The 27642-nt window shown below is 53.0% G+C and overlaps 1 protein-coding gene across 1 annotated transcript in view; it reads left to right on the top strand.

Moving 5' to 3' along the window:
• STIP1 (stress induced phosphoprotein 1) overlaps positions 1-27642 on the top strand; it is a 74751-nt gene that overhangs the window by 7211 nt on the left and 39898 nt on the right. Inside the window, exons 2-5 of the mRNA XM_075325375.1 lie at positions 1642-1851; positions 14289-14430; positions 14519-14660; positions 15051-15129. Coding sequence (XP_075181490.1) covers positions 1642-1851; positions 14289-14430; positions 14519-14660; positions 15051-15129 — 573 coding nt within the window. The remainder of the gene's footprint in view (positions 1-1641; positions 1852-14288; positions 14431-14518; positions 14661-15050; positions 15130-27642) is intronic.

Here is a 27642-nt window from a genome sequence, read left to right as displayed (position 1 = left end):
GTGCTGGGGCCGCGGGCCGAGGGCGATGGGCTGAAGCTGCGCCGTGCTGGGGCCGCGGGCCGAGGGCGATGGGGCTGAAGCTGCGCCGTGCTGGGGCCGCGGGCCGAGGGCGATGGGCTGAAGCTGCGCCGTGCTGGGGCCGCGGGGGGCGATGGGCTGAAGCTGCGCCGTGCTGGGGCTGCGGGGCGATGGGCTGAAGCTGCGCCGTGCTGGGGCTGCGGGGCGATGGGCTGAAGCTGCGCCGTGCTGGGGCTGCGGGGCGATGGGCTGAAGCTGCGCCGTGCTGGGGCTGCGGGGGCGAGGGGCTGAAGCTGCGCCGTGCTGGGGCTGCGGGGCGAGGGCGATGGGCTGAAGCTGCGCCGTGCTGGGGCTGCGGGGCGAGGGCGATGGGCTGAAGCTGCGCCGTGCTGGGGCTGCGGGGCGAGGGCGATGGGCTGAAGCTGCACTGTGCTGGGGCTGCGGGGCGAGGGCGATGGGCTGAAGCTGCGCTGTGCTGGGGCCGAGGGCGATGGGCTGAGGCTGCGCTGTGCTGGGGCTGCGGGCCGAGGGCGATGGGCTGGGGCTGCAGGCTGAGGGCGATGTGCTGGTGCTGCAGGCTGAGGGCGCTCTATTGTGCTGGGCTGTGTGCGCAATCCTAAAAAAAAAAAAATGTCTGCGGTACAGACTTCAAAATAATGGCACCCAGAGTCAGTGTGTGCACAGATGGAGCTCTCGGATCAAGATCTGATATGCGCACACGCCACCTCCAGGCGCCATTTTCTTTACGTCAGCTGCTGGGAGATCAGTGGGCCGGAAGCGGCGCATGTGTAGATAAGATCTTGAGCCGAGAGTTCCATCGGCACACGCGCTGACTTCAAGCACCATTATTTGAAACCCACACCACCGACGTTTTCAGGATGTTGTTTGCAGCCCCAGCACAACAGAGCACCCGCAGCATCCCCCTACCCTGCCCCTGCCTCTTGTGACCCCCGCTCGGTAACACACCGCCGGATTGTAAGACTGACTTCCCCACCCCCCCATCCCCCCTTTTTTTTTTTTCCCCTCTAAATTTGGGGTGCGTCTAATAAACCGAAATACGGTAAGTCCAGAGGTGGTCTGTCAAATTGCCTGGCCGATTGTAATGTAAGTGAAACGGCTGTAAAGGGTGACAATGTAAAGATCGCGGCCGCTGCCAGCCTTACTCTTAGCCAAAGCAGCTGTATTAGAGCTCAGACCACCCCCTTTAACATTAGCTGTTTTTTAGTTGCCTTCTTGCTAAATCTTGGCTTAAGTGGTAAAATTATAGTGTAGCCTTTGCTTTGGATAATTGCTTCTCAGCTCGGGAATTGTACGGTTCTCAACAGAATAGAAAATCGTTCAAACTGTTTCTTTTCTTTCTTTTTATCCAACCCACGCTGCCCTGAGTGAGTCAGTGCGGGGGTGGGGAGTATTGGGGACTGTAGAACATAAGGGGTTAAGCATTGGTTTGCAAACTGTGGCTGGGTACATGTGTGCTGCCTGTGTTGCACATGACAATGCCGCCCAGATGTGTACATGGTGCATATGTGCAGTACATGACATAAGAATATTAACTGGTGACTTCAAGGATAGCAAATACGAGCGCTGCGATCATTCACATCTGTTCTTTTCTCTTTTTATCAGGCCAACGAATTAAAGGAGAAGGGTAATAAAGCTCTGTCCGACGGAAATGTGGACGAGGCGATACGATGCTACACAGAAGCCATCAAACTGGACCCCAAAAACCACGTGCTGTATAGTAATCGCTCGGCTGCCTTTGCCAAAAAGAAGGAATACACAAAAGCCCTCGCAGACGGCTGCAAAACTGTGGAGCTGAAGCTAGACTGGGGCAAGGTATACCCGTATTATCACGTTCAGATATAATGAATGAAACTGGAGTAACCTACATTTACTGCAAGATTTAAAGGGGTACACTAATAAGTTATTACCAATCCCCACCTGCACGATTGGGGGGTAGGAAGTGGAAGTTACACCCCTCCTTTCTACCACCCGACAGACAGAGCACGTGATGCGCTCTCTAGCGCCCCTCTTATAGTCAGGCCAATTATGGAATTGCCCGACAATAAGCAAGGAGGCCGCTATTTTACTATGCCAATGATTGAAGGGCTCCCGGTGAGATTAAGGTGTATATTCCCCCAACCTCTGCGGACGGAAAATATCTAAACCTCCCTCAGATCTCACTGGTTGCCCCACAATGATCCTTGGCATAAACTCTCTGCCACCAATCAATTACGATAACTATTCGCCGAGCACACAGACGTGGGATTCAGGATCGAGATAACAGAACAGTCCAAGATTAAATTATATATTTTAATCGCCCTAAATGGCACACTAGAAACTACTAAAATATATATATATATATATATATATATATATATATATATATATATATATATATATATATATATATATATATATATATATATATATATATATATATATATATATATATATATATATATATATATATATATATATATATATATATATTATGGAATTTACAGAATATATACATAGGTCAGAGTACATCTACAAATATGGCATGGTTACAAACAGAGGCAGATCAGGCAGTTACCATATGCGTCTGTCCACAGGGGGGCGCCGTTCGACCAGGGTTCCAGGGACTTTCTCACAGGTGTATAGTACACTTGACCCCCGAGCAAAGACAAGCTAAAAATGTCTGAACTGAGTTTATCAAACTGGCTCAATCCATGCCCCTCCCCTTTTGGGGACCTCGCAGGGGAGCACTGCCCCACCCCTGTCTTGAGTCTAAAATAATATCCCAATGTGATTATTGGCCATAACTTTGCCTGGGAACGTCGTAGGCGGACGCCAATGCTCTCATTTTTACGATTATGATTTTATCTTCACAATGATAGGACACATGGGTAGTCTGCTGGTGCCCCACTGGCCCATATCAAGTTTGGGATACCTATCGAGGTCCCACACCTATATAAAATATGTGCTGGGATCGTCAGCGTGCCTGGATGCGATATTTCTGCTCGACGTATTTATAGAAGCACGGCTCACGAGATATTACACATGTATTCCTGGTGCCTGTCTCTCAGGTGTACAGGAGGCCCCCTTAATTAATTAGGAACTTCTTCTACAGTGGCACAGAGGGGGGTCTTCCTTTCCCTTTGTGTTCTCAGGCCTACATGGCTCACCTAATTTCCCATATCGTAGGAGATTGCCTTTGTTCACACCATTGCTAACAGACAATTTCCTCAAGTTAATTAGCATACTGACTGAAGCTTCCTTAGGCCTGAGTACCTTGACAAGATGGCGGCTATAGGAATATGGCTTATGCTCAGAATATATCCCCATTTTCTTCGGCGCTCCATTGGGAGACCCAGACGATTGGGTGTATAGCACTGCCTCCGGAGGCCACACAAAGCAATTACACTAAAAAGTGTAAGGCCCCTCCCCTTCTGGCTATACACCCCCAGTGGGATCACTGGCTCACCAGTTTTCTGCTTTGTGCGAAGGAGGTCAGACATCCACGCATAGCTCCACTGTTTGTAGTCAGCAGTAGCTGCTGACTATATCGGATGGAAGAAAAGAGGGCCCATATAGGGCCCCCAGCATGCTCCCTTCTCACCCGCGGTGGTGCTTGTAAGGTTGAGGTACCTATTGCTGGTACAGAGGCTGGAGCCCACATGCTGTTTTCCTTCCACATCCCCTGGAGGGCTCTGTGGAAGTGGGATCTTGCCGGCCCCCAAGCCCTGAGGCCGGGCTCCATCCACAGACCCAGAGAACCTGCTGGATTCGGAGCATGAGTACAGTCAGGGACACCTTACCCCAGCCCAGATCAAGCAAACCTCCACAGAGGAAGTGGCAGTCAAAGTTTCGGTCCTTTCGAGGCTCGGGCAAGCCCCAATTCTCCTCGTCCAAAGGGACTCAGAAAGAGCAAAGGAGCTCTGATTCCTGGCGGGCTCACTCACGCCCCAAGAAAGCAACCGGAGGTACCGCTTCCAAGGCGGCTGCCTCATGACTTTCGGCCGCCTCCCTCCGCATCCTCGGTCGGTGGCAGGCTCTCCCGCTTTTGCGACATTTGGCTGCCACAGGTCAAAGACCGGTGGGTAACAGACATTTTGTCTCACGGGTACAGGATAGAGTTCAGTTCTCGTCCTCCGCCTCGGTTCTTCAGAACTTCCCCACATCCCGACCGAGCAGATGCCCTTCTGCAGGTGGTGAATTCTCTAAGAGCAGAAGGAGTGGTGGTCCCTGTTCCTCTTCAGGAACGAGGTCAAGGTTTTTACTCCAATCTCTTTGTGGTGCCAAAAAAGGACGGCTCATTCCGTCCTGTTCTGGACCTAAAACTGCTCAACAAGCATGTGAACGCCAGGCGGTTCCGGATGGAATCCCTCCGCTCAGTCATTGCCTCAATGTCTCAAGGAGATTTCCTAGCATCAATAGACATCAAGGATGCTTATCTCCACGTGCCGATTGCTACAGAGCACCAACGCTTTCTACGCTTCGTGATAGGAGACGACCATCTTCAGTTCGTAGCTCTGCCATTTGGTCTGGCGACAGCCCCACGGGTGTTCACCAAGATCATGGCGGCAGTGGTAGCAGTCTTGCACTCTCAGGGACACTCTGTGATCCCTTACTTGGACGATCTACTGGTCAAGGCACCCTCTCAAGAGGCATGCCAACTCAGCTTGACTGTTGCACTGGAGACTCTCCAGACGTTCGGGTGGATCATCAACTTCTCAAAGTCAAATCTGTCACCGACCCAATCACTAACGTATCTTGGCATGGAGTTTCATACTCTCTCAGCGATAGTGAAGCTTCCGCTGGACAAGCAGCGGTCTCTACAGACTGGGGTGCAGGCTCTCCTTCAAAGTCAGTCGCACTCCTTAAGACGCCTCATGCACTTCCTCGGGAAGATGGTGGCGGCAATGGAGGCGGTTCCGTTTGCGCAGTTTCATCTGCGCCCACTTCAATGGGACATTCTCCGCCAATGGGACGGGAAGTCAACATCCCTGGACAGGAAAGTCTCCCTTTCCCAGACGGCCAAGGACTCTCTGCAGTGGTGGCTTCTTCCCACCTCATTATCACAGGGAAGATCCTTCCTACCACCGTCTTGGGCGGTGGTCACGACAGACGCGAGTCTGTCAGGATGGGGAGCAGTTTTTCTCCACCACAGGGCTCAGGGTACGTGGACTCAGCAGGAGTCCACCCTTCAGATCAATGTTCTGGAAATCAGAGCAGTGTATCTTGCCCTACTAGCCTTCCAGCAGTGGCTGGAAGGAAGGCAGATCCGAATTCAGTCGGACAACTCCACAGCGGTGGCATACATCAACCACCAAGGGGGGACACGCAGTCGGCAAGCCTTCCAGGAAGTCCGGCGGATTCTGATGTGGGTGGAAGCCACGGCCTCCACCATATCCGCAGTTCACATCCCCGGCGTAGAAAACTGGGAAGCAGACTTCCTCAGTCGCCAGGGCATGGACGCAGGGGAATGGTCCCTTCACCCAGACGTGTTTCAGGAAATCTGTCGCCGCTGGGGAAGGCCGGACGTCGACCTAATGGCGTCCCGGCACAACAACAAGGTCCCAACCTTCATGGCACGGTCTCGCGATCAAAGAGCGCTGGCGGCAGACGCCCTAGTGCAAGATTGGTCGCAGTTCCGGCTCCCTTATGTGTTTCCACCTCTGGCACTCTTGCCCAGAGTGCTACGCAAGATCAGATCCGATTGCAGCCGCGTCATACTCGTCGCCCCAGACTGGCCGAGGAGGGCGTGGTATCCGGATCTGTGGCAGCTCACGGTCGACCAACCGTGGGCACTACCAGACCGACCAGACTTACTGTCCCAAGGGCCGTTTTTCCATCGGAATTCTGCGGCCCTGAACCTGACTGTGTGGCCATTGAGTCCTGGATCCTAGCGTCTTCAGGATTATCCCAAGGGGTCGTTGCCACCATGAGACAGGCTAGGAAGCCCACGTCCGCTAAGATCTACCACAGAACGTGGAGGATATTCTTATCCTGGTGCTCTGCTCAGGGAGTGTCTCCCTGGCCATTTGCATTGCCTACCTTTCTTTCTTTCCTGCAATCTGGGTTAGAAAAAGGTTTGTCGCTCGGCTCCCTTAAAGGTCAGGTCTCGGCGCTATCCGTCTTTTTTCAGAGGCGTTTGGCACGCCTTCCTAAGGTGCGCACGTTCCTACAGGGGGTTTGCCATATCGTACCCCCGTACAAGCGGCCGTTAGATCCATGGGATCTGAACAGGGTACTAGTTGCCCTCCAGAAGCCGCCCTTCGAGCCTCTGAGGGAGGTTTCACTTTCTAGACTCTCACAGAAAGTGGCTTTTCTAGTAGCTATCACATCTCTTCGGAGAGTGTCTGAGCTGGCAGCACTGTCATCCAAGGCTCCCTTCCTGGTCTTCCACCAGGACAAGGTAGTGCTGCGCCCCATTCAGGAGTTTCTCCCGAAGGTGGTATCCTCTTTTCATCTTAACCAGGATATCTCTTTGCCTTCGTTTTGTCCTCATGCAGTTCATCAGTATGAGAAGAATTTACATTTGTTAGATCTGGTGAGAGCACTCAGAATCTAAATTTCCCGCACGGCGCCCTTGCGCCGTTCGGATGCACTCTTCGTCCTTGTCGCTGGTAAGCGCAAAGGGTCGCAGGCTTCTAAGGCCACCCTGGGCTTCTAAGGCCACCCTGGCTCGATGGATCAAAGAACCAATTCTTGAAGCCTACCGTTCTGCTGGGCTTCCGGTTCCATCAGGGCTGAAGGCCCATTCTACCAGAGCCGTGGGTGCGTCCTGGGCATTGCGACACCAGGCTACGGCTCAACAGGTGTGCCAGGCAGCTACCTGGTCGAGTCTGCACACTTTCACCAAGCATTATCAGGTGCATACCTATGCTTCGGCGGACGCCAGCCTAGGTAGAAGAGTCCTGCAGGCGGCAGTTGCCTCCCTATAGGGGAGGGCTGTCTTGCAGCTCTAACATGAGGTATTCTTTACCCACCCAGGGACAGCTTTTGGACGTCCCAATCGTCTGGGTCTCCCAATGGAGCGCCGAAGAAGAAGGGAATTTTGTTACTTACCGTAAATTCCTTTTCTTCTAGCTCCTATTGGGAGACCCAGCACCCGCCCTGTTGTCCTTCGGGATTTTTGGTTTGTTTTCGGGTACACATGTTGTTCATGTTGAACGGTTTTCAGTTCTCCGATGTTACTTGGAGTGAATTTGTTTAAACCAGTTATTGGCTTTCCTCCTTCTTGCTTTTGCACTAAAACTGGTGAGCCAGTGATCCCACTGGGGGTGTATAGCCAGAAGGGGAGGGGCCTTACACTTTTTAGTGTAATTGCTTTGTGTGGCCTCCGGAGGCAGTGCTATACACCCAATCGTCTGGGTCTCCCAATAGGAGCTAGAAGAAAAGGAATTTACGGTAAGTAACAAAATTCCCTTCTTCTCACACCACCCATCACCGGAATAGGGTACTTATCGTCTCATTAACAATATATCTGCAGCACACTCCATAGCGCCACGCCATTTATTCTAGGACTGCTGGAGTGCTGCATTTGGCATTTTCTGGTAGCCCCATTGGGAATGCATGGAGCAGTAGTTGGATATGTTCACCACTACCCTATAATAATGGGAATGGCAATCAGTGGTGTCCCAGTGGCTGCACCCCCAAAAATCTAAAGGTTATCGCTTATACTGTGGATTGGTGTTGCCTACTTAAATACCCCTATAAGGAAGCAGAAAAGTATCATATTTTTTATTTTGTAAGATGCACCCCAAATTCAGAGGAGAAAAAAAAAATATGGGGCCCGTCCTATAATCCAGTGGTGTCTTGGAGGAGGGGGGGGGGGGGGTTGGAGGAGGCAGGGGCTGTGCTGCCGTCAGTGAAGCGGGTGTCCCAGATGCTTGCTGCGGACGGCGGCGCTGAGAGACTGCTGCGCTGTGGGCGGTGAGCAGGGGCCGCCATCCTGAATGTCAATGCCGGGAGTTGACGCGTGCGCAGAGTGAGACGATTACTCAATCATAAGCATATATCTCCTCTGTGCACGCGCCACCTCCGGGCGCCACTTTCAGGTGGCACATGCGTAGATGAAGTCTTGAGCCGAGAGCTCAATCTGCGCACGCGCTGACACCGGACATCATTATTTAAAGCCCGCACTGCCAATATCCAGGATCCGGTTCCTGCCTCGCTGCCCGCAGCGGAGCAAGAGCGCACAGCCCTCAGCATATCGCCCCTGTCCTGAGACCCCTCTCCAGCACCCCCTGGTAAGCTATAGTCTGCTTATAAGATGCACCTCTCATCCTCCTCCCAAATTTTTGGGAGGAAAAGTGCGTCTTATAATCTGAAAAATATGGTAATTTCTTCGGCGCTCCATTGGGAGACCCAGACGATTGGGTGTATAGCTACTGCCTCCGGAGGCCACACAAAGCATTACACTAAAAAGTGTAAGGCCCCTCCCCTTCTGGCTATACACCCCCAGTGGGATCACTGGCTCACCAGTTTTCTGCTTTGTGCGAAGGAGGTCAGACATCCATGCATAGCTCCACTGTTTTTAGTCAGCAGCAGCTGCTGACTATGTCGGATGGAAGAAAAGAGGGCCCATATAGGGTTCCCAGCATGCTCCCTTCTCACCCCACTTGTGGTTTGTAAGGTTGAGGTACCCATTGCGGGTACGGAGGCTGGAGCCCACATGCTGTTTTCCTTCCCCATCCCCCTGAGGGCTCTGAGGGAAGTGGGATCTTACCGGTCTCCAGGCACTGAGACCGGGCTCCATCCACAGACCCAGAGAACCTGTTGGATACGGAGCTGAGTATCGTCAGGGACAGGCCCTGCTACATTAAGGTACTCTGTGTCCCCGGGAGCGCGCACACACACACACCAGCATTGCTGGGAGTGTTAGTGCGCCGGGGGTAACAGCGCGGTGCGCTCGTGCTATTATTCACTGCAGCTTAGCTGAGTGAATTTATGTATTGGGAACTGCCGCGCCGGCCGCTGCTGGGTGTTTTTTACACTGTGGCGCGGCTGGGACTTGTGGTGCGCCGGGGACTTCCGCGCTGGCCGTGCACATGGACGGTCGCGCTTATTACTCGAGTCCCCGGCTTTGCGGCCTAGTTTTCGTTTCGTTCCCGCCTCCAGCCCTGCCAGCCAAGGGAGAGGCGGGACGCTGTACACACAGTCAGCGCAGAGGGCTGGAGTCTGCTTTGCATTCTCCAGCCCCCTTCACTGGACACAGTGGGACGCCAGTTTCCCGCTCTTGTCTGGGGCACGCCCACGGCCCGCCCCTCGTCACACGAGCTGGAGAAGGACGCCGGCAGCCATTCCTGCACGCAGTCCGAGATGGGGAACGGAGACATGCTCTGGGCAACCAACACAGGGCTCTGGCGACCACATACCCGCGTTGTTGGCGGGCGGTAAGCAGCACCTGAAGTGCTGACCCCACTAAATACCGAAGTGTCCATTTGTATTTGATGCTTGTATGCTATACACTGCACTGTAGGTCGCTATCTTTGGCTATATGCCCTCCTAGATGGCGAGATAACAGCAGCAAAAAAGCAAGGGTGCTAAGGCACAGGTTTTTTTCTAGGCTGCTTGTATTGCATGTGCTGAAGTGTTCATTTGTACTTATGCTTGTATGTCATACATTGCACTGTACGGTCGCTACTCTTGGCTATATTCTCCTAGAGGGCTGGAAAACAGCAGCAAAAAAGCAAGGGTGCCAAGGCACAGGCTTTCTATGCTGCTTGTATTGCATGTGCTGAAGTGTTTATGCTTGTATGCTAATACATTGCAGGGATGAATTGAATACAGCAGCAAAAAAGCAACAAGGCTTCCTATGCTGTTTTTCCCGCATGTGATACTGTTCCACCGGCAGGTTCCACTGACCCCCATTGTGTGCAAGCTCCCCTGTAGCAATTGGTCAGCCGGGGTCTCTACTAGACGTGGCCAAAGGAACCATCCGTGAACCCTGTCCAGGGACAGGGACGGAGTTGCAGTTTCGGCTGATGGATTGTCATGGGATAAAGACTTTGCAGTCCAGACAGGCCATGGGCAATCTTGATTAATGCTCCCTGGCCACCCTCATTTGGAACGTAATCAGTGCTCCGGGGGGGTCCCAGGCATTCCAGGGTGAAGGCTCTGACACGGACGGCAGTCCCAGACAGCCTAAGCTAGCTCGCTGGGTGCGGCGCTCGGCTTCATCAAGGACTCTCTGTATGATGAGGCAGACGTAGCTGATCAGGGCTTTGGTCCTGACACCGCTCTCAATCCGGATACACCGGATGGTGACGCCATAGTGAATGATCTTATAGCGTCCATCAATGGAATGTTGGATATTTCTCCCTCAGCTTCCCCATTGGAGGAGTCAGCTTATATTCAGCTTCACAGCAGGAGAAATCCTTTTTCAGTTCTGGCGCTGACTTCAGAGAAGCAGTTCCGAAACACCACGCTTACCAGATAAGCGTTTTCTCCAAACGTTTTAAGGATACACGTTATCCCTTTCACCTGACGTGGTGAAGCGCTAGACCCAGGGTCCAAGGATCCCCCAATCTCCAGGCTTGCGGCTAGATCCATAGTTGCAGTGAAGATGGGACTTCACTTAAAGATACCATTGACAGACAGATGGACCTCTGGTTGAAGTCTGTCTGTGAAGCTGTCAGCGTGTCGGTTGCTCCGGCATTCGCAGCCGTATGGGCACTCTAACCTTTTTCAGCGGCGCTTGCGCAGCTGGTCTTGAGCACATGTACATCTGTGCCGCAGGTGGTGTCCTTAACCTCGCAATGTCTGCATTGCGACTTACCCTAGTAATGCTGTCCTGGAGGGACAGTCGAGGTTGGTCCTTCCCAGGCTCGGGCAGGTCCCAATTGTCCTCGTCCAAAAGGGCTCAAAAGGCTCAGAGGGGCTCAGATTCCGGCCGGGCTCAATCACGCCCAAGGAAGGCAGCAGGAGGAACCGCTACCAAGGCGGTCTCCTCATGACTGTCAGCTCTCTCTCTCCGCATCCGCGGTTGGTGGCAGAATCTCCCGCTTGGGGACATTTAACTGCCACAGGTCACAGACCGGTGGGTGAGAGACATTTTGTCTCACGTGTACAGGATAGAGCTCTGTTCTCGTCCTCCGACGCGGTTCTTCAGCACTTCCCCCCCCCCCCCCCCCCCTCCCCCCACCGAGCCGTTGCTCTTCTGCAGGCAGAAGAAGTGGTAATCCCTGTTCCTCTTCAGGAACAAGACACGGTTTTTTTCCTCCAATCTGATTGGGGTGCCAAAAAAGGAGTGGCTCTTTCCGTTCCGTTCTGGACCTAACACTGCTCACCAAGCACGTGAAGGCCAGGCGGTTCTGGATGTAACCCTCCGCTCCGTCATTGCCTCAATGTCGCAAGGAGATTTCCTAGCATCAATAGACATCAGGATGCTTATCTCCACGTGCCGATTGCTCCAGAGCACCAGCGTTTGCTACGTTTTCGTTATTGAAGACGAGCATCTTCAGTGCGTAGCCCTGCCCTTCGGTCTGGCGACAGCCCTACGGGTTTTCACCAAGTTCAGGGCAGCAGTGGGAGCAGTCCTGCACTCTCAGGGTCACTCTGTGATCCTTACTGGGACGATCCACTTGTCAAGGCACCCTCTCAAGAGGCATGCCAACGCAGCCTGAACGTGGCGCTGGAGACTCTCCAGAGTTTCGGGTGGATCATCAACTTTTCAAGGTTACATCGGGCACCGACCCAATCGCCGACATATCTGGGCATGGAGTTTCGCACTCTCTCAGCGGTAGTGAAGCTTCCGCTGGACAAGCAGCGTTCACTACAGACGAGGGTGCAGTCTCTCCTTCAAGGCCAGTCACACCCCTTAAGACGTCTCATGCAGAGGCAGTCACTTTCGCGCAGTTTCATCTGCGTCCACTTCAATAGGACATGCTTTGCCAATGGGTTGGGGAGTCGACGTCCCTAGACAGGAACGTTTCCCTTCTCAGACGGTCAAGGAGTCCATCCTTCAGATCAATGTTCTCGAAATCTGGGCAGTGTATCTTGCCCTGCAAGCCTTCCAGCAGTGGCTAGAAGAAAGACAGATCCGAATTCAGTCGGACAATTCCACAGCGGTGGCAGACATCGCCCACCAAGGCGGAACACGCATCGCCAAGCCTACCAGGCAATCCGGCGGATTCTGATTTGGGTGGAGGACAGAGCATCCACCATATCCGCAGTTCACATCCCGGGCGTAGGAAATTGGGAAGCAGACTTCCTCAGTCGCCTGGGTATGGACGCAGGGGAATGGCCTCTGCACCCAGAATGGTGTCAGGAAATCTGTAGCCGCTGGGGGATGCCGGACGTCGGCCTAATGGCGTCTCGGCACAACAACAAGGTCCCGATTTTCATGGCGCGGTCTCACGAGCAAAGTGCTCTGGCGGCAGGCGCCCTAGTTCAGGATTGGTCGCAGTTCCAGCTACCCTATGTGTTCTACCTCTGGCACTGTTGCCCAGAGTACTACGCAAGCTTAGCTCCGCTTGCCGCCGCGCCATCCTCGTCGTCCCAGACTGGCCGAGGAGGTCGTGGTTCCCGGATCTGTGGCATCTCACAGTCGGCCAACCGTGGGCACCCTCAGACCGGCCAGACTTACTGTCCCAAGGGCCGTTTTTTCCACTGAATTCTACGGCCCTGATCCTGACTGTGTGGCCATCGAGTCCGAGATCCTAGCGTCTTCAGGATTATCTCGAGTCGTCATTGCCACCATGAGACGGGCTGGGAAGCTGACGTCTGCCAAAATCTACCACAAGACGTGGAAGATATTCTTCTCTTAGCGCTCTGCTCAGGGAGTGTCTCCCTGGACATTTGCATTGCCTACTTTTCCTTCCTTCCTGCAATCTGGTTTGGGAAAAGGTTTGTCGCTCGGCTCCCTTAACGGACGAGTCCCAGCGCTGTCTGTATTCTTTCAGAATCGCATAGTACGACTTCCTCAGGTACGCACGTTCCTGCAGGGGGTTGGTCGCATTGTCCCTCCGCACAAGAGGCCGTTAGACCCATGGGATCTGCACAGGGTACTTATTGCTCTCCAGCAGCCGCCCTTGGGGCCTCTGAGGGTTGTTTTTTCACTTTCTCGACTGTCACAGAAAGTGGCTTTTTTGGTAACGGTCACGTCTCTTCAGAGAGTGTCCGAGCTAGCAGCGCGGTCATCCAAAGCTCCTTTCCTGGTGTTTCACCAGGACAAGGTGGTGCTGCGCCTGATTCCGGGGTTTCTCCCTAAGGTGGTATCCCCCTTTCATCTCAGTCAGGATATCTCCTTACCTTCCTTTTGTCCTCATCCAGTTCGTCGATATGAATTGGATTTGCATTTGTTGGATCTGATGAGAGCGCTCAGAATCTACATTTCCCGCACGGCGCCCCTGCGCCGCTCGGATGCACTCTTTGTCCTTGTCGCTGGTCAGCGCAAAGGGTCGCAGGCTTCCAAAGCCACCCTGGCTCGATGGATCAAGGAACCAATTCTTGAAGCCTACCGTTCTGCTGAGCTTCCGGTTCCATCAGGGCTGAAGGCCCATTCTACCAGAGCCGTGGGTGCGTCCTGGGCATTACGACACCAGGCTACGGCTCAACAGGTGTGCCAGGCAGCTACCTGGTCGAGTCTGCACACTTTCACCAAGCATTATCAGGTGCATACCTATGCTTCGGCGGACGCCAGCCTAGGTAGAAGAGTCCTGCAGGCGGCAGTTGCCTCCCCGTAGGGGAGGGCTGTCTTTGCAGCTCTAACATGAAGGATTTCTTTACCCACCCAGGGACAGCTTTTGGACGTCCCAATCGTCTGGGTCTCCCAATGGAGCGCCGAAGAAGAAGGGAATTTTGTTACTTACCGTAAATTCCTTTTCTTCTAGCTCCTATTGGGAGACCCAGCACCCGCCCTGTTGTCCTTCGGGATTTTTGGGTTGGTTTTTCGGGTCCACATGTTGTTCATGTTGAATGGTTTTCAGTTCTCCGATGTTACTTCGGAGTGAATTTGTTTAAACCAGTTATTGGCTTTCCTCCTTCTTGCTTTTGCACTAAAACTGGTGAGCCAGTGATCCCACTGGGGGTGTATAGCCAGAAGGGGAGGGGCCTTACACTTTTTAGTGTAATGCTTTGTGTGGCCTCCGGAGGCAGTAGCTATACACCCAATCGTCTGGGTCTCCCAATAGGAGCTAGAAGAAAAGGAATTTACGGTAAGTAACAAAATTCCCTTCTTTTCAGCTAGATCTGGTTTGTTTTCATTTTGTTTTATTTATATGGATATGGAGAGAGTGATCCTAATAACCATAGATTTAACATTCCCGTTTCTTATACAGGGGTATTCTCGAAAAGCTGCAGCTTTGGAATTTCTTAATCGCTTTGAAGAAGCCAAGAAAACCTATGAAGAGGGTCTCCGATACGAGCCTACAAATGCACAGCTGAAGGAGGGTCTGCAGAACATGGAGGCACGGCTAGCAGGTAGTCAGTTCAGAGACTCCCGTCCCTTTTTTTTTTTTTTTTTTTTTTTTTTATTTGCTAATATTTTTTTTTTTTTCATTCTCAACAGAGAGAAAGTTTATGAATCCCTTCAACTCCCCTAACTTATTCCAGAAATTAGAGTCAGACCCTCGAACACGAGCCCTCCTTCGCGACCCCAGCTACAAAGAACTTATAAATCAACTGAGCAGCAAACCATCTGACCTCGGCACGTGAGTACTCCCATCTGTGATTTAAAGGGGACTAGAAGAGATTATGGCTGAGACTGGAGTTCCACTTGCGTATGACGTGCAGTCTCGCATGAGTATCACCCGGCACAGCCGCACTTTCTCCAGACAGGGGCGGCTCAGCTGCATGGAAATATATGCAGCTGACCCGCTCCTGTCAGGAGATTGTGCGCCGTGCCGAGTGATACCAATGCGAGACTCGCACGAGTCATACGCAAGTGGAATCATACCCTAAAGGCGATAAATGCTACACATGTCCATGCGAGTGTCTGGTAGTGAGTAAACCTGAGGTGCAATGCCAAGCCTAACCTGCGTATAGGGGAGGTGCAGCCATGGTTTTCTAATCTGGTGTAAGCTGTTGCTTACAATCACAAGTCTGTTTTCTTACGTCCACGTGGTTCTGCTTTACACTTGTGCACTAACCCATGTAGGCGTACCTGGGAGATTAGTACAGGTATTTCTCAATAAATTAGAATATCATCAAACAGTTAATTTATTTCAGGTTTTCAATACAAAAAGTGAAACATATATATTGAGTCATTGCACACAGAGGGATCTATTCCTATATATTATATAGTCATTACACACAGAGGGATCTATTTCTATATATTATATGGTCATCACACACAGAGGGATCTATTCCTATATATTATATAGTTTATAGAGTAATTCCACATAGAGATCCATTCTATATAATATCTATCTATCTATCTCAAGACAAGATGGCGGGGATGGATGGATGGCGAAGATGGATGTGTAAAGAAGTCATTACACACAGTGATCTGTTCCTATGTATTATATAGAGTCATTACACACAGAGGGATCTATTTCAAGTGTTTATTTCTGTTAATGTTGATGATTGTGGCTTAGAGCCAATGAAAACCCAAAAGTCATTATCTCAGAAAATTAGAATAATTAACTCAAAACGTCTACAAAAGGCTTCTTAGACATTTTAAAATGGTTCCTTAGTCTGGTTCAGTAGTCTACACAATCATGGGGGGGGGGAGACTGTTGACTTGACAGATGTCCAGAAGGCAGTCATTGACACACTCCACAAGGAGGGTAAGCCACAAAAGGTCATTGCTAAAAACCTTGGCTGTTCACAGAGGGCTGTATCCAAGCATATTAATGGAAAGTTGAGTGGAAAGAAAACGTGTGGTAGAAAAAGGTGCACAAGCAACCAGGATAACCGCAGCCTTGATAGGATTGTTAAGAAAAGGCCATTCAAAAATTTCTTCAGCGCTCTATTGGGAGACCCAGACGATTGATTGGGGTATAGCTACTGCCTCCGGAGGCCACACAAAGCACTACACCAAAAAGTGCAAGGCCCCTCCCCTTCTGGCTATACCCCCCCGTGGTATCACGGGTTCTCCAGTTTTCAAGCTTTGTGCGAAGGAGGTCAGACATCCATGCATAGCTCCACAGATTTTAGTCAGCAGTAGCTGCTGACTATTTCGGATGGAAGAAAAGAGGGCCCATATAGGGCCCCCAGCATGCTCCCTTCTCACCCGTTGATGGTGTTGTAAGGTTGAGGTACCTATTGCTGGTACGGAGGCTGGAGCCCACATGCTGCTTTCCTTCCACATCCCCCTGAGGGGCTCTGAGGAAGTGGGATCCTGCCGGCCTCAAAGCTCTGACGCCGGGCTCCATCCACAGACCCATTTGAACCTGCTGGATACGGAGCTGGAGTACCGTTCAGGGACATGGCCCTGCACCATTACAGGTACTCTGTGTCCCCGTACACACAGGCACAGCACACTCCAGACTTGCTGGGTGTGCTAGTGCGCCGGGGACAGTAAAGGGTTACAGTCACTGCAGCTTTGCTGAGTGACTTTGTGTATTGGGAACTACCGCGCCGGACGCTCCGGGAGCGGCGGCGCGGCTGGGACTTGTAGTTCGCCGGGGACTGGGCGCCGACCACGCTTTTACGGCGGCGGCGCTTATAAATCCAGTCCCCGGCTTCTGCGGCCTAGTGCCGCTTCGTTCCCCGCCCCCTCCCTGTCACTCAGGGAAGGGGACAGGCGCTGAGCAATCAGCAGCGCCGAGGGCTGGAGCCTTATTTACATGCTCCAGCCCTCTCACTGCACACTGTCGGACGCCGGATTCCCGCTCTGACTTGGGGCACGCCCACGGCCCGCCCCTCCTCACACGAGCTGGGGAAGACGCCGGCAGCCATTACTGCAGTCCGAGCTCGGACTTTCGGAACCAGGCAGGACTATGGCGACCATACACCCGCTTATAGGCGGGCGGTAAGCGGCACACATAGTGCTGACCCCAATATATACTGCAGTGTGTACATGTGTATTTTAACTGCATAGGTCGCTATATGCCCGCTTGGAGAGCGACACATCAGCAGCAGGAAAGCAGGTGTGCTAAGGCACAGGCTTTCTATGCTGCTTGTATTGCACGTACTGAAGTGTTCATTTGTGTTTATGCTTGTATGCTATACACTGCACTGTACAGTCGCTAGTCTTAGCTATATTCTCCTGGAATGGCTAGACTACAGCAGCAGAAAACCAAGGGTGCTGGGGCACAGGTTTTTTTCTATGCTGCTTGTATTGCATGGGCTGCAGTGTGCATTTGTACTTGTGCTTGTATGCTATGCATCGCACTGTATGGTCACTCTTCTGGGCTATATTCCCCTAGATGACTAGTCTACAGCAGCAGAAGAGCAGGGGTGCCAGGGCATAGGCTTCTATGCTGCTTGTATTGCTTGTGCTGCAGTGTTCATTTGTACTTTATGCTTGTATGCTATACATTGCACTGTACGGTCACCATTCTTGGCTATATACTTCTAGATGGCTAGTCGGCAGCGGCAAAAAAGCAACACAGATTTTCAGTGCTGTTTTTACTACATGGGATGCTATTCATGACACCGTCCCATTGTGTGCATGCTCCCCTGTAGCACTTCGTCTGCCGGGGTCTCTAGCACTTCGTCTGCCGGGGTCTCTACTAGTCGTGGCCAAAGAAACCACCTGTCATCCCTGTCCAAGGACAGGGACGGAGTTGCAGTTTCGACAATAGAGACTTGCAGTCCAGACAGGCCATGGGCAATCTTCCTGACCAACATCATTTGGAACGGGGGGGTCCCAGGAGGACTCTCTGTATGATAAGGCAGCTCTCCAGGACTTTGATCCTGACATCGCTCTCAATCCGGATACACCGGATGGTAACGCCATACGGAATGATCCTATAGCGTCCATCAATGGAAGGTTGGATCTTTCTCCCTCAGCTCCCCCAGTGGAGGAGTCAGCTTCACAGCAGGAGAAGTCCCTTTTCAGTATCTCAAACGGATATGGAGTATTTTTCTGGCCACGCTGACTTCAGAGAAGCAGTCCAGAAACAACACGCTTACCAGATAAGCGTTTTCTCCAAACGTTTTTTAAAGATACACGTTATCCCTTTTCCCCTGACGTGGTCAAGCGCTGGACCCAGGGTCCAAAGGTGGATTCTCCAATCTCCAGGCTTGCGTCTAGAGACATAGTTGCACTGGAGATGGGGCTTCACTTAAAGATGCCATTCACAGACAGATGGACTCTGGTTGAAATCTGTCTAGGAGGCTATCGGCGTGTCGGTTGCTCCGGCATTCACAGCCGTATAGGCAACCTAACCTGTTCAGCTGTTCTTGCGCAGCTGGCCTTGAGCACATGTACATCTGTACCGCAGAGGCGTCCGTAACCCCGCAATGTCTGCACTGCGACTTACCCTATTAAAGCTGTCCTAAAAGTACAGTCGAGGTTTCGGTCCTTCCCAAGCTCGGGCAGGTCCCAATTGTCCTCGTGCAAAAGGGCTACAAAACCTCAGACGGGCTCAGATTCCGGCCGGGCTCAATCACGCCCAAGGAAGGCAGCCGGAGGAACCGCTACCAAGGCGGTCTCCTCATGACTCTTAGCTCTCTCTCTCTCTCTCTCCGCATCCGCGGTTGATGGCAGACTCCCCCGCCTTTGGCGACATTTAGCTGCCACAGGTCACAGACCGGTGGGTGACGGACATTGTGCTCACGTGCACAGGACAGTGTTCTGTTCTCGTCCTCCGACTCCATTCTTCAGAACGGCCCCACCTCCCCACCGAGCAGATGCCCTGCTGCAGGCGGTGGACGCTCTAAGAGCAGAAGGAGTGGTGATCCCTGTCCCCCCTCAGGAACGAGGGCGAGGGTTTGTACTCCAATCTCTTTGTGGCTCCAAAACAGGACGGCTCCTTCCGTCCTGTTCTGGACCTAAAACTGCTCAACAATCATGTGCACGCCAGGCGGTTCCGGATGGAATCCCTCCGATCCGTCATTACCTCAATGTCTCGAGGAGACTTCCTTGCCTCAACAGACATCAAAGATGCCTATCTCCACGTGCCAATTGCTACGGAGCACCAACGTTTTCTACGTTTTGTGATAGGAGACGACCATCTTCAGTTCGTAGCTCTGCCATTCGGTCTGGCGACAGCCCTACGGGTGTTCACCAAGGTCATGGCAGCAGTGGTAGCAGTCTTGCACTCTCAGGGACACTCGGTGATCCCTTACTTGGACGATCTACTCGTCAAAGCACCCTCCCTCGAGGCATGACAACGCAGCCTGAATGTTACGCTGGAGACTCTCCAGACTTTCGGGTGGATCATCAATTTGGCAAGGTCAAATCTGTCACCGACTCAATCGCTAACGTTTCTCGGCATGGAGTTTCACACTCTATCAGCGATAGTGAAGCTTCTGCTGAACAAGCAGCGTTCACTGCAGACAGAGGTGCAGTCTCTCCTTCAAGGCCAGTCGCACCCCTTAAGGCGCCTCATGCACTTCCTAGGGAAGATGGTGGCAGCCATGGAGGCAGTTCCCTTTTGCGCAGTTTCATCTGCGCCAACTTCAATGGGACATTCTCCGCCAATGGGACGGGCAGTCAACCTCCCTGGACAGGAAAGTCTCTTTTTCCCAGACGGCCAAGGACTCTCTGCAATTGTGGCGTATTTCCACCTCATTGTCACAGTGAAGATCCTTCCTATCCCCATCCTGGGCAGTAGTCACGACAGATACGAGTCTGTCAGGGTGGGGAGCAGTTTGTCTCCGCCACAGGGCTCAGGGGACGTGGACTCAGCAGGAGTCCACCCTTCAGATCAATGTTCTGGAAATCAGGGCAGGGTATCTTGCCCTACTAGCTTTCCAGCAGTGGCTAGAAAGAGAGCAGATCCGAATCCAGTCGGACAACTCCACAGTGGTGGCATACATCAACCACCAAGGAGAGACGCGCAGTCGGCAAGCCTTCCAGGAAGTCCGGCGAATCCTCATGTGGGTGGAGGACACAGCATCCACCATATCCGCAGTTCACATCCCGGGCGTAGAAAACTGGGAAGCAGACTTCCTCAGTCGCCAGGGTATGGACGCAGGGGAATGGTCCCTTCACCCGGACGTGTTTCAGGAAATCTGTCGCCGCTGGGGGGTGCCGGACGTCGACCTAATGGCGTCTCGGCACAACAACAAGGTCCCGGCATTTATGGCACGATCGCGCGATCACAGAGCTCTGGCGGCAGACGCCTTAGTGCGAGATTGGTCGCAGTTCCGGCTCCCATATGTGTTTCCACCTCTGGCAATCTTGCCCAGAGTACGGCGCAAAAATCAGATCCGATTGCAGCCGCGTCATACTCGTCGCCCCAGACTGGCCGAGGAGATCGTGGTACCCGGATCTGTGGCATCTCACGGTCGGCCGACCGTGGTCACTACCAGGCCGGCCAGACTTACTGTCCCAAGGGCCGTTTTTCCATCGGAATTCTGCGGCCCTGAACCTGACTGTGTGGCCATTGAGTCCTGGATCCTAGCGTCTTCAGGATTATCCCAAGGGGTCGTTGCCACCATGAAACAGGCTAGGAAGTCCACTTCTGCTAAGATCTACCACAGAACGTGGAAGATTTTCTTAACCTGGTGCTCGGCTCAGGGAGGGTCTCCCTGGCCATTTGCATTGCCTACTTTTCTTTCCTTCCTGCAATCGGGGTTAGAAAAGGGCTTGTCGCTCGGCTCCCTTAAGGGGCAAGTCTCGGCAATATCCGTGTTTTTTTTTCAGAAGCGTCTAGCACGTCTTTCTAAGGTGCGCACGTTCCTACAGGGGGTCTGTCATATCGTACCCCCCGTACAAGCGGCCGTTAGATCCATGGGATCTCAACAGGGTACTAGTTGCTCTCCAGAAGCCGCCTTTCAAACCTCTGAGGGAAGTTTCATTTTCTCGCCTGTCACAGAAGGTGGCGTTTCTCGTTGCGATCACATCGCTTCGGCGAGTGTCTGAGCTGGCAGCTCTGTCATCCAAGGCTCCCTTCCTGGTGTTCCACCAGGACAAGGTAGTGCTGCGCCCCACTCCGGAGTTTCTCCCTAAGGTCGTATCCTCATTTCATCTTAATCAGGATATATCCTTGCCTTCCTTTTGTCCTCATCCGGTTCACCGGTATGGAAAGGACTTACGTTTGTTAGATCTGGTGAGAGCACTCAGAATCTACATTTCTTCAGCGCTCTATTGGGAGACCCAGACGATTGGGGTATAGCTACTGCCTCCGGAGGCCACACAAAGCACTACACTAAAAAGTGCAAGGCCCCTCCCCTTCTGGCTATACCCCCCCGTGGTATCACGGGTTCTCCAGTTTTCAAGCTTTGTGCGAAGGAGGTCAGACATCCATGCATAGCTCCACAGATTTTAGTCAGCAGTAGCTGCTGACTATTTCGGATGGAAGAAAAGAGGGCCCATATAGGGCCCCCAGCATGCTCCCTTCTCACCCGTTGATGGTGTTGTAAGGTTGAGGTACCTATTGCTGGTACGGAGGCTGGAGCCCACATGCTGCTTTCCTTCCACATCCCCCTGGGGGGCTCTGAGGAAGTGGGATCCTGCCGGCCTCAAAGCTCTGACGCCGGGCTCCATCCACAGACCCATTTGAACCTGCTGGATACGGAGCTGGAGTACCGTTCAGGGACATGGCCCTGCACCATTACAGGTACTCTGTGTCCCCGTACACACAGGCACAGCACACTCCAGACTTGCTGGGTGTGCTAGTGCGCCGGGGACAGTAAAGGGTTACAGTCACTGCGGCTTTGCTGAGTGACTTTGTGTATTGGGAACTACCGCGCCGGACGCTCCGGGAGCGGCGGCGCGGCTGGGACTTGTAGTTCGCCGGGGACTGGGCGCCGACCACGCTTTTACGGCGGCGGCGCTTATAAATCCAGTCCCCGGCTTCTGCGGCCTAGTGCCGCTTCGTTCCCGCCCCCTCCCTGTCACTCAGGGAAGGGGACAGACGCTGAGCAATCAGCAGCGCCGAGGGCTGGAGCCTTATTTACATGCTCCAGCCCTCTCACTGCACACTGTCGGACGCCGGATTCCCGCTCTGACTTGGGGCACGCCCACGGCCCGCCCCTCCTCACACGAGCTGGGGAAGACGCCGGCAGCCATTACTGCAGTCAGAGCTCGGACTTTCGGCAACCAGGCAGGACGGTGGCGACCATACACCCGCTTATAGGCGGGCGGTAAGCGGCACACATAGTGCTGACCCCAATATTTACTGCAGTGTGTACATGTGTATTTTAACTGCATAGGTCGCTATATGCCCGCTTGGAGAGCGACACATCAGCAGCAGGAAAGCAGGTGTGCTAAGGCACAGGCTTTCTAGGCTGCTTGTATTGCACGTACTGAAGTGTTCATTTGTGTTTATGCTTGTATGCTATACACTGCACTGTACAGTCGCTAGTCTTAGCTATATTCTCCTGGAATGGCTAGACTACAGCAGCAGAAAACCAAGGGTGCGGGGGCACAGGTTTTTTTCTATGCTGCTTGTATTGCATGGGCTGCAGTGTGCTTTTGTACTTGTGCTTGTATGCTATACATTGCACTGTATGGTCACTCTTCTGGGCTATATTCCCCTAGATGACTAGTCTACAGCAGCAGAGGTGCCAGGGCACAGGCTTCTATGCTGCTTGTATTGCTTGTGCTGCAGTGTTCATTTGTACTTTATGCTTGTATGCTATACATTGCACTGTACGGTCACCAATCTTGGCTATATACTTCTAGATGGCTAGTCGGCAGCGGCAAAAAAGCAACACAGATTTTCAGTGCTGTTTTTACTACATGGGATGCTGTTCATGACACCGTCCCATTGTGTGCATGCTCCCCTGTAGCACTTCGTCTGCCGGGGTCTCTAGCACTTCGTCTGCCGGGGTCTCTACTAGTCGTGGCCAAAGAAACCACCTGTCATCCCTGTCCAAGGACAGGGACGGAGTTGCAGTTTCGACAATAGAGACTTGCAGTCCAGACAGGCCATGGGCAATCTTCCTGACCAACCTCATTTGGAACGGGGGGGTCCCAGGAGGACTCTGTATGATAAGGCAGCTCTCCAGGACTTTGATCCTGACATCGCTATCAATCCGGATACACCGGATGGTAACGCCATACGGAATGATCCTATAGCGTCCATCAATGGAAGGTTGGATCTTTCTCCCTCAGCTCCCCCAGTGGAGGAGTCAGCTTCACAGCAGGAGAAGTCCCTTTTCAGTATCTCAAACGGATATTGAGTATTTTTCTGGCCACGCTGACTTCAGAGAAGCAGTCCAGAAACACCACCCTTACCAGATAAGCGTCTTCTCCAAACGTTTTTAAGATACACGTTATCCCTTTTCCCTGACGTGGTCAAGCGCTGGACCCAGGGTCCCAAAGGTGGATTCTCCAATCTCCAGGCTTGCGTCTAGAGCCATAGTTGCACTGGAGATGGGGCTTCACTTAAAGATGCCATTCACAGACAGATGGACTCTGGTTGAAATCTGTCTAGGAGGCTATCGGCGTGTCGGTTGCTCCGGCATTCACAGCCGTATAGGCAACCTAACCTTTTCAGCTGTTCTTGCGCAGCTGGCCTTGAGCACATGTACATCTGTACCGCAGAGGCGTCCGTAACTCCGCAATGTCTGCACTGCGACTTACCCTATTAATGCTGTCCTAAAAGTACAGTCGAGGTTTCGGTCCTTCCAAGCTCGGGCAGGTCCCAATTGTCCTCGTGCAAAAGGGCTACAAAACCTCAGACGGGCTCAGATTCCGGCCGGGCTCAATCACGCCCAAGGAAGGCAGCCGGAGGAACCGCTACCAAGGCGGTCTCCTCATGACTCTCAGCTCTCTCTCTCTCTCTCCGCATCCGCGGTTGATGGCAGACTCCCCCGCCTTTGGCGACATTTATCTGCCACAGGTCACAGACCGGTGGGTGACGGACATTGTGCTCACGTGCACAGGACAGTGTTCTGTTCTCGTCCTCCGACTCCATTCTTCAGAACGGCCCCACCTCCCCACCGAGCAGATGCCCTGCTGCAGGCGGTGGACGCTCTAAGAGCAGAAGGAGTGGTGATCCCTGTCCCCCCTCAGGAACGAGGGCGAGGGTTTGTACTCCAATCTCTTTGTGGCTCCAAAAAAGGACGGCTCCTTCCGTCCTGTTCTGGACCTAAAACTGCTCAATAAGCATGCGAACGCCAGGCGGTTCCGGATGGAATCCCTCCGATCCGTCATTACCTCAATGTCTCGAGGAGACTTCCTTGCCTCAACAGACATCAAAGATGCCTATCTCCACGTGCCAATTGCTACGGAGCACCAACGTTTTCTACGTTTTGTGATAGGAGACGACCATCTTCAGTTCGTAGCTCTGCCATTCGGTCTGGCGACAGCCCCACGGGTGTTCACCAAGGTCATGGCAGCAGTGGTAGCAGTCTTGCACTCTCAGGGACACCCGGTGATCCCTTACTTGGACGATCTACTCGTCAAAGCACCCTCCCTCGAGGCATGACAACGCAGCCTGAATGTTACGCTGGAGACTCTCCAGACTTTCGGGTGGATCATCAATTTGGCAAGGTCAAATCGGTCACCGACTCAATCACTAACGTATCTCGGCATGGAGTTCACACTCTATCAGCGATAGTGAAGCTTCCGCTGAACAAGCAGCGTTCACTGCAAACAGAGGTGCAGTCTCTCCTTCAAGGCCAGTCGCACCCCTTAAGGCGCCTCATGCACTTCCTAGGGAAGATGGTGGCAGCCATGGAGGCAGTTCCCTTTGCGCAGTTTCATCTGCGCCAACTGCAAGGGGACATTCTCCGCCAATGGGACGGGCAGTCAACCTCCCTGGACAGGAAAGTCTCCCTTTCCCAGACGGCCAAGGACTCTCTGCAATGGTGGCTTATTCCCACCTCATTGTCACAGTGAAGATCCTTCCTACCCCCATCCTGGGCAGTGGTCACGACAGATACGAGTCTGTCAGGGTGGGGAGCAGTTTGTCTCCGCCACAGGGCTCAGGGGACGTGGACTCAGCAGGAGTCCACCCTTCAGATCAAGGTTCTGGAAATCGGGGCAGGGTATCTTACCCTACTAGCTTTCCAGCAGTGGCTAGAAAGGGAGCAGATCCGAATCCAGTCGGACAACTCCACAGCGGTGGCATACATCAACCACCAAGGAGGGACGCGCAGTCGGCAAGCCTTCCAGGAAGTCCGGCGAATCCTCATGTGGGTGGAGGACACAGCATCCACCATATCCGCAGTTCGCATCCCGGGCGTAGAAAACTGGGAAGCAGACTTCCTCAGTCGCCAGGGTATGGACGCAGGGGAATGGTCCCTTCACCAGGACGTGTTTCAGGAAATCTGTCGCCGCTGGGGGGTGCCGGACGTCGACCTAATGGCGTCTCGGCACAACAACAGGTCCCGGCATTTAGGGCAACGATCGCGCGATCACAGAGCTCTGGCGGCAGACGCCTTAGTGCAAGATTGGTCGCAGTTCCGGCTCACATATGTGTTTCCACCTCTGGCACTCTTGCCCAGAGTACTGCGCAAAAAATCAGATCCGATTGCAGCCGCGTCATACTCGTCGCCCCAGACTGGCCGAGGAGATCGTGGTACCCGGATCTGTGGCATCTCACGGTCGGCCGACCGTGGTCACTACCAGGCTGGCCAGACTTACTGTCCCAAGGGCCGTTTTTTCCATCGGAATTCTGCGGCCCTGAACCTGACTGTGTGGCCATTGAGTCCTGGATCCTAGCGTCTTCAGGATTATCCCAAGGGGTCGTTGCCACCATGAAACAGGCTAGGAAGTCCACCTCTGCTAAGATCTACCACAGAACGTGGAAGATTTTCTTAACCTGGTGCTCGGCTCAGGGAGTGTCTCCCTGGCCATTTGCATTGCCTACTTTTCTTTCCTTCCTGCAATCGGGGTTAGAAAAGGGCTTGTCGCTCGGCTTCCTTAAGGGGGAAGTCTCGGCACTATCCGTGTTTTTTCAGAAGCGTCTAGCACGTCTTTCTAAGGTGCGCACGTTCCTACAGGGCGTCTGTCATATCGTACCCCCGTACAAGCGGCCGTTAGATCCATGGGATCTCAACAGGGTATTAGTTGCTCTCCAGAAGCCGCCTTTCGAGCCTCTGAAGGAAGTTTCCTTTCTCGCCTGTCACAGAAGGTGGCGTTTCTCGTTGCGATCACATCGCTTCGGCGAGTGTCTGAGCTGGCAGCTCTGTCATCCAAGGCTCCCTTCCTGGTGTTCCACCAGGACAAGGTAGTGCTGCGCCCCATTCCGGAGTTTCTCCCTAAGGTCGTATCCTCATTTCATCTTAATCAGGATATATCCTTGCCTTCCTTTTGTCCTCATCCGGTTCACCGGTATGAAAAGGACTTACGTTTGTTAGATCTGGTGAGAGCACTCAGACTCTACATTTCCCGCACGGCGCCCATGCGCCGTTCCGATGCATTTTTTGTCCTTGTCGCTGGTCCGCGCAAGGGGTTGCAGGCTTCTAAAGCCACCCTGGCTCGATGGATCAAAGAACCAATTCTAGAGGTCTACCGTTCTGCGGGGCTTCCGGTTCCTTCAGGGCTAAAAGCCCACTCAACCAGAGCCGTGGGTGCGTCCTGGGCATTACGACACCAGGCTTTGGCTCAACAAGTGTACCAGGCAGCTACCTGGTCCAGTCTGCACACTTTCACCAAGCATTATCAGGTGCATACCTATGCTTCGGCGGATGCCAGCTTAGGTAGAAGAGTCCTGCAGGCGGCAGTGACACCCCCGTAGGAGAGGGCTGTTTTGCAGCCCTAACATGAGGTATTTCTTTACCCACCCAGGGACAGCTTTTTGACGTCCCAATCGTCTGGGTCTCCCAATAGAGCGCTGAAGAAGAAGGGAATTTTGTTACTTACCGTAAATTCCTTTTCTTCTAGCTCTTATTGGGAGACCCAGCACCCGCCCTGTTGTCCTTCGGGATGTTTTTGTTGTTTGCGGGTACACATGTTGTTCATGTTGAACGGTTTTTCAGTTCTCCGATGTTACTCGGAGTTAATTTGTTTAAACCAGTTATTGGCTTTCCTCCTTCTTGCTTTGGCACTAAAACTGGAGAACCCGTGATACCACGGGGGGGTATAGCCAGAAGGGGAGGGGCCTTGCACTTTTTTAGTGTAGTGCTTTGTGTGGCCTCCGGAGGCAGTAGCTATACCCCAATCGTCTGGGTCTCCCAATAAGAGCTAGAAGAAAAGGAATTTACGGTAAGTAACAAAATTCCCTTCTTCCCGCACGGCGCCCATGCGCCGTTCCGATGCATTTTTTGTCCTTGTCGCTGGTCCGCGCAAGGGTTGCAGGCTTCTAAAGCCACCCTGGCTCGATGGATCAAAGAACCAATTCTAGAGGCCTACCGTTCTGCGGGGCTTCCGGTTCCTTCAGGGCTAAAAGCCCACTCACCCAGAGCCGTGGGTGCGTCCTGGGCATTACGACACCAGGCTTTGGCTCAACAAGTGTGCCAGGCAGCTACCTGGTCCAGTCTGCACACTTTCACCAAGCATTATCAGGTGCATACCTATGCTTCGGCGGACGCCAGCTTAGGTAGAAGAGTCCTGCAGGCGGCAGTGACACCCCCGTAGGGGAGGGCTGTTTTGCAGCTCTAACATGCGGTATTTCTTTACCCACCCAGGGACAGCTTTTGGACGTCCCAATCGTCTGGGTCTCCCAATAGAGCGCTGAAGAA

Source organism: Anomaloglossus baeobatrachus, chromosome 10, assembly GCF_048569485.1.
Source record: "Anomaloglossus baeobatrachus isolate aAnoBae1 chromosome 10, aAnoBae1.hap1, whole genome shotgun sequence".
NCBI lineage: Eukaryota > Metazoa > Chordata > Amphibia > Anura > Aromobatidae > Anomaloglossus > Anomaloglossus baeobatrachus.
The sequence above is the reverse complement of the archived record's forward strand: the minus strand, read 5'-3'. Positions and strand labels throughout refer to the sequence as shown.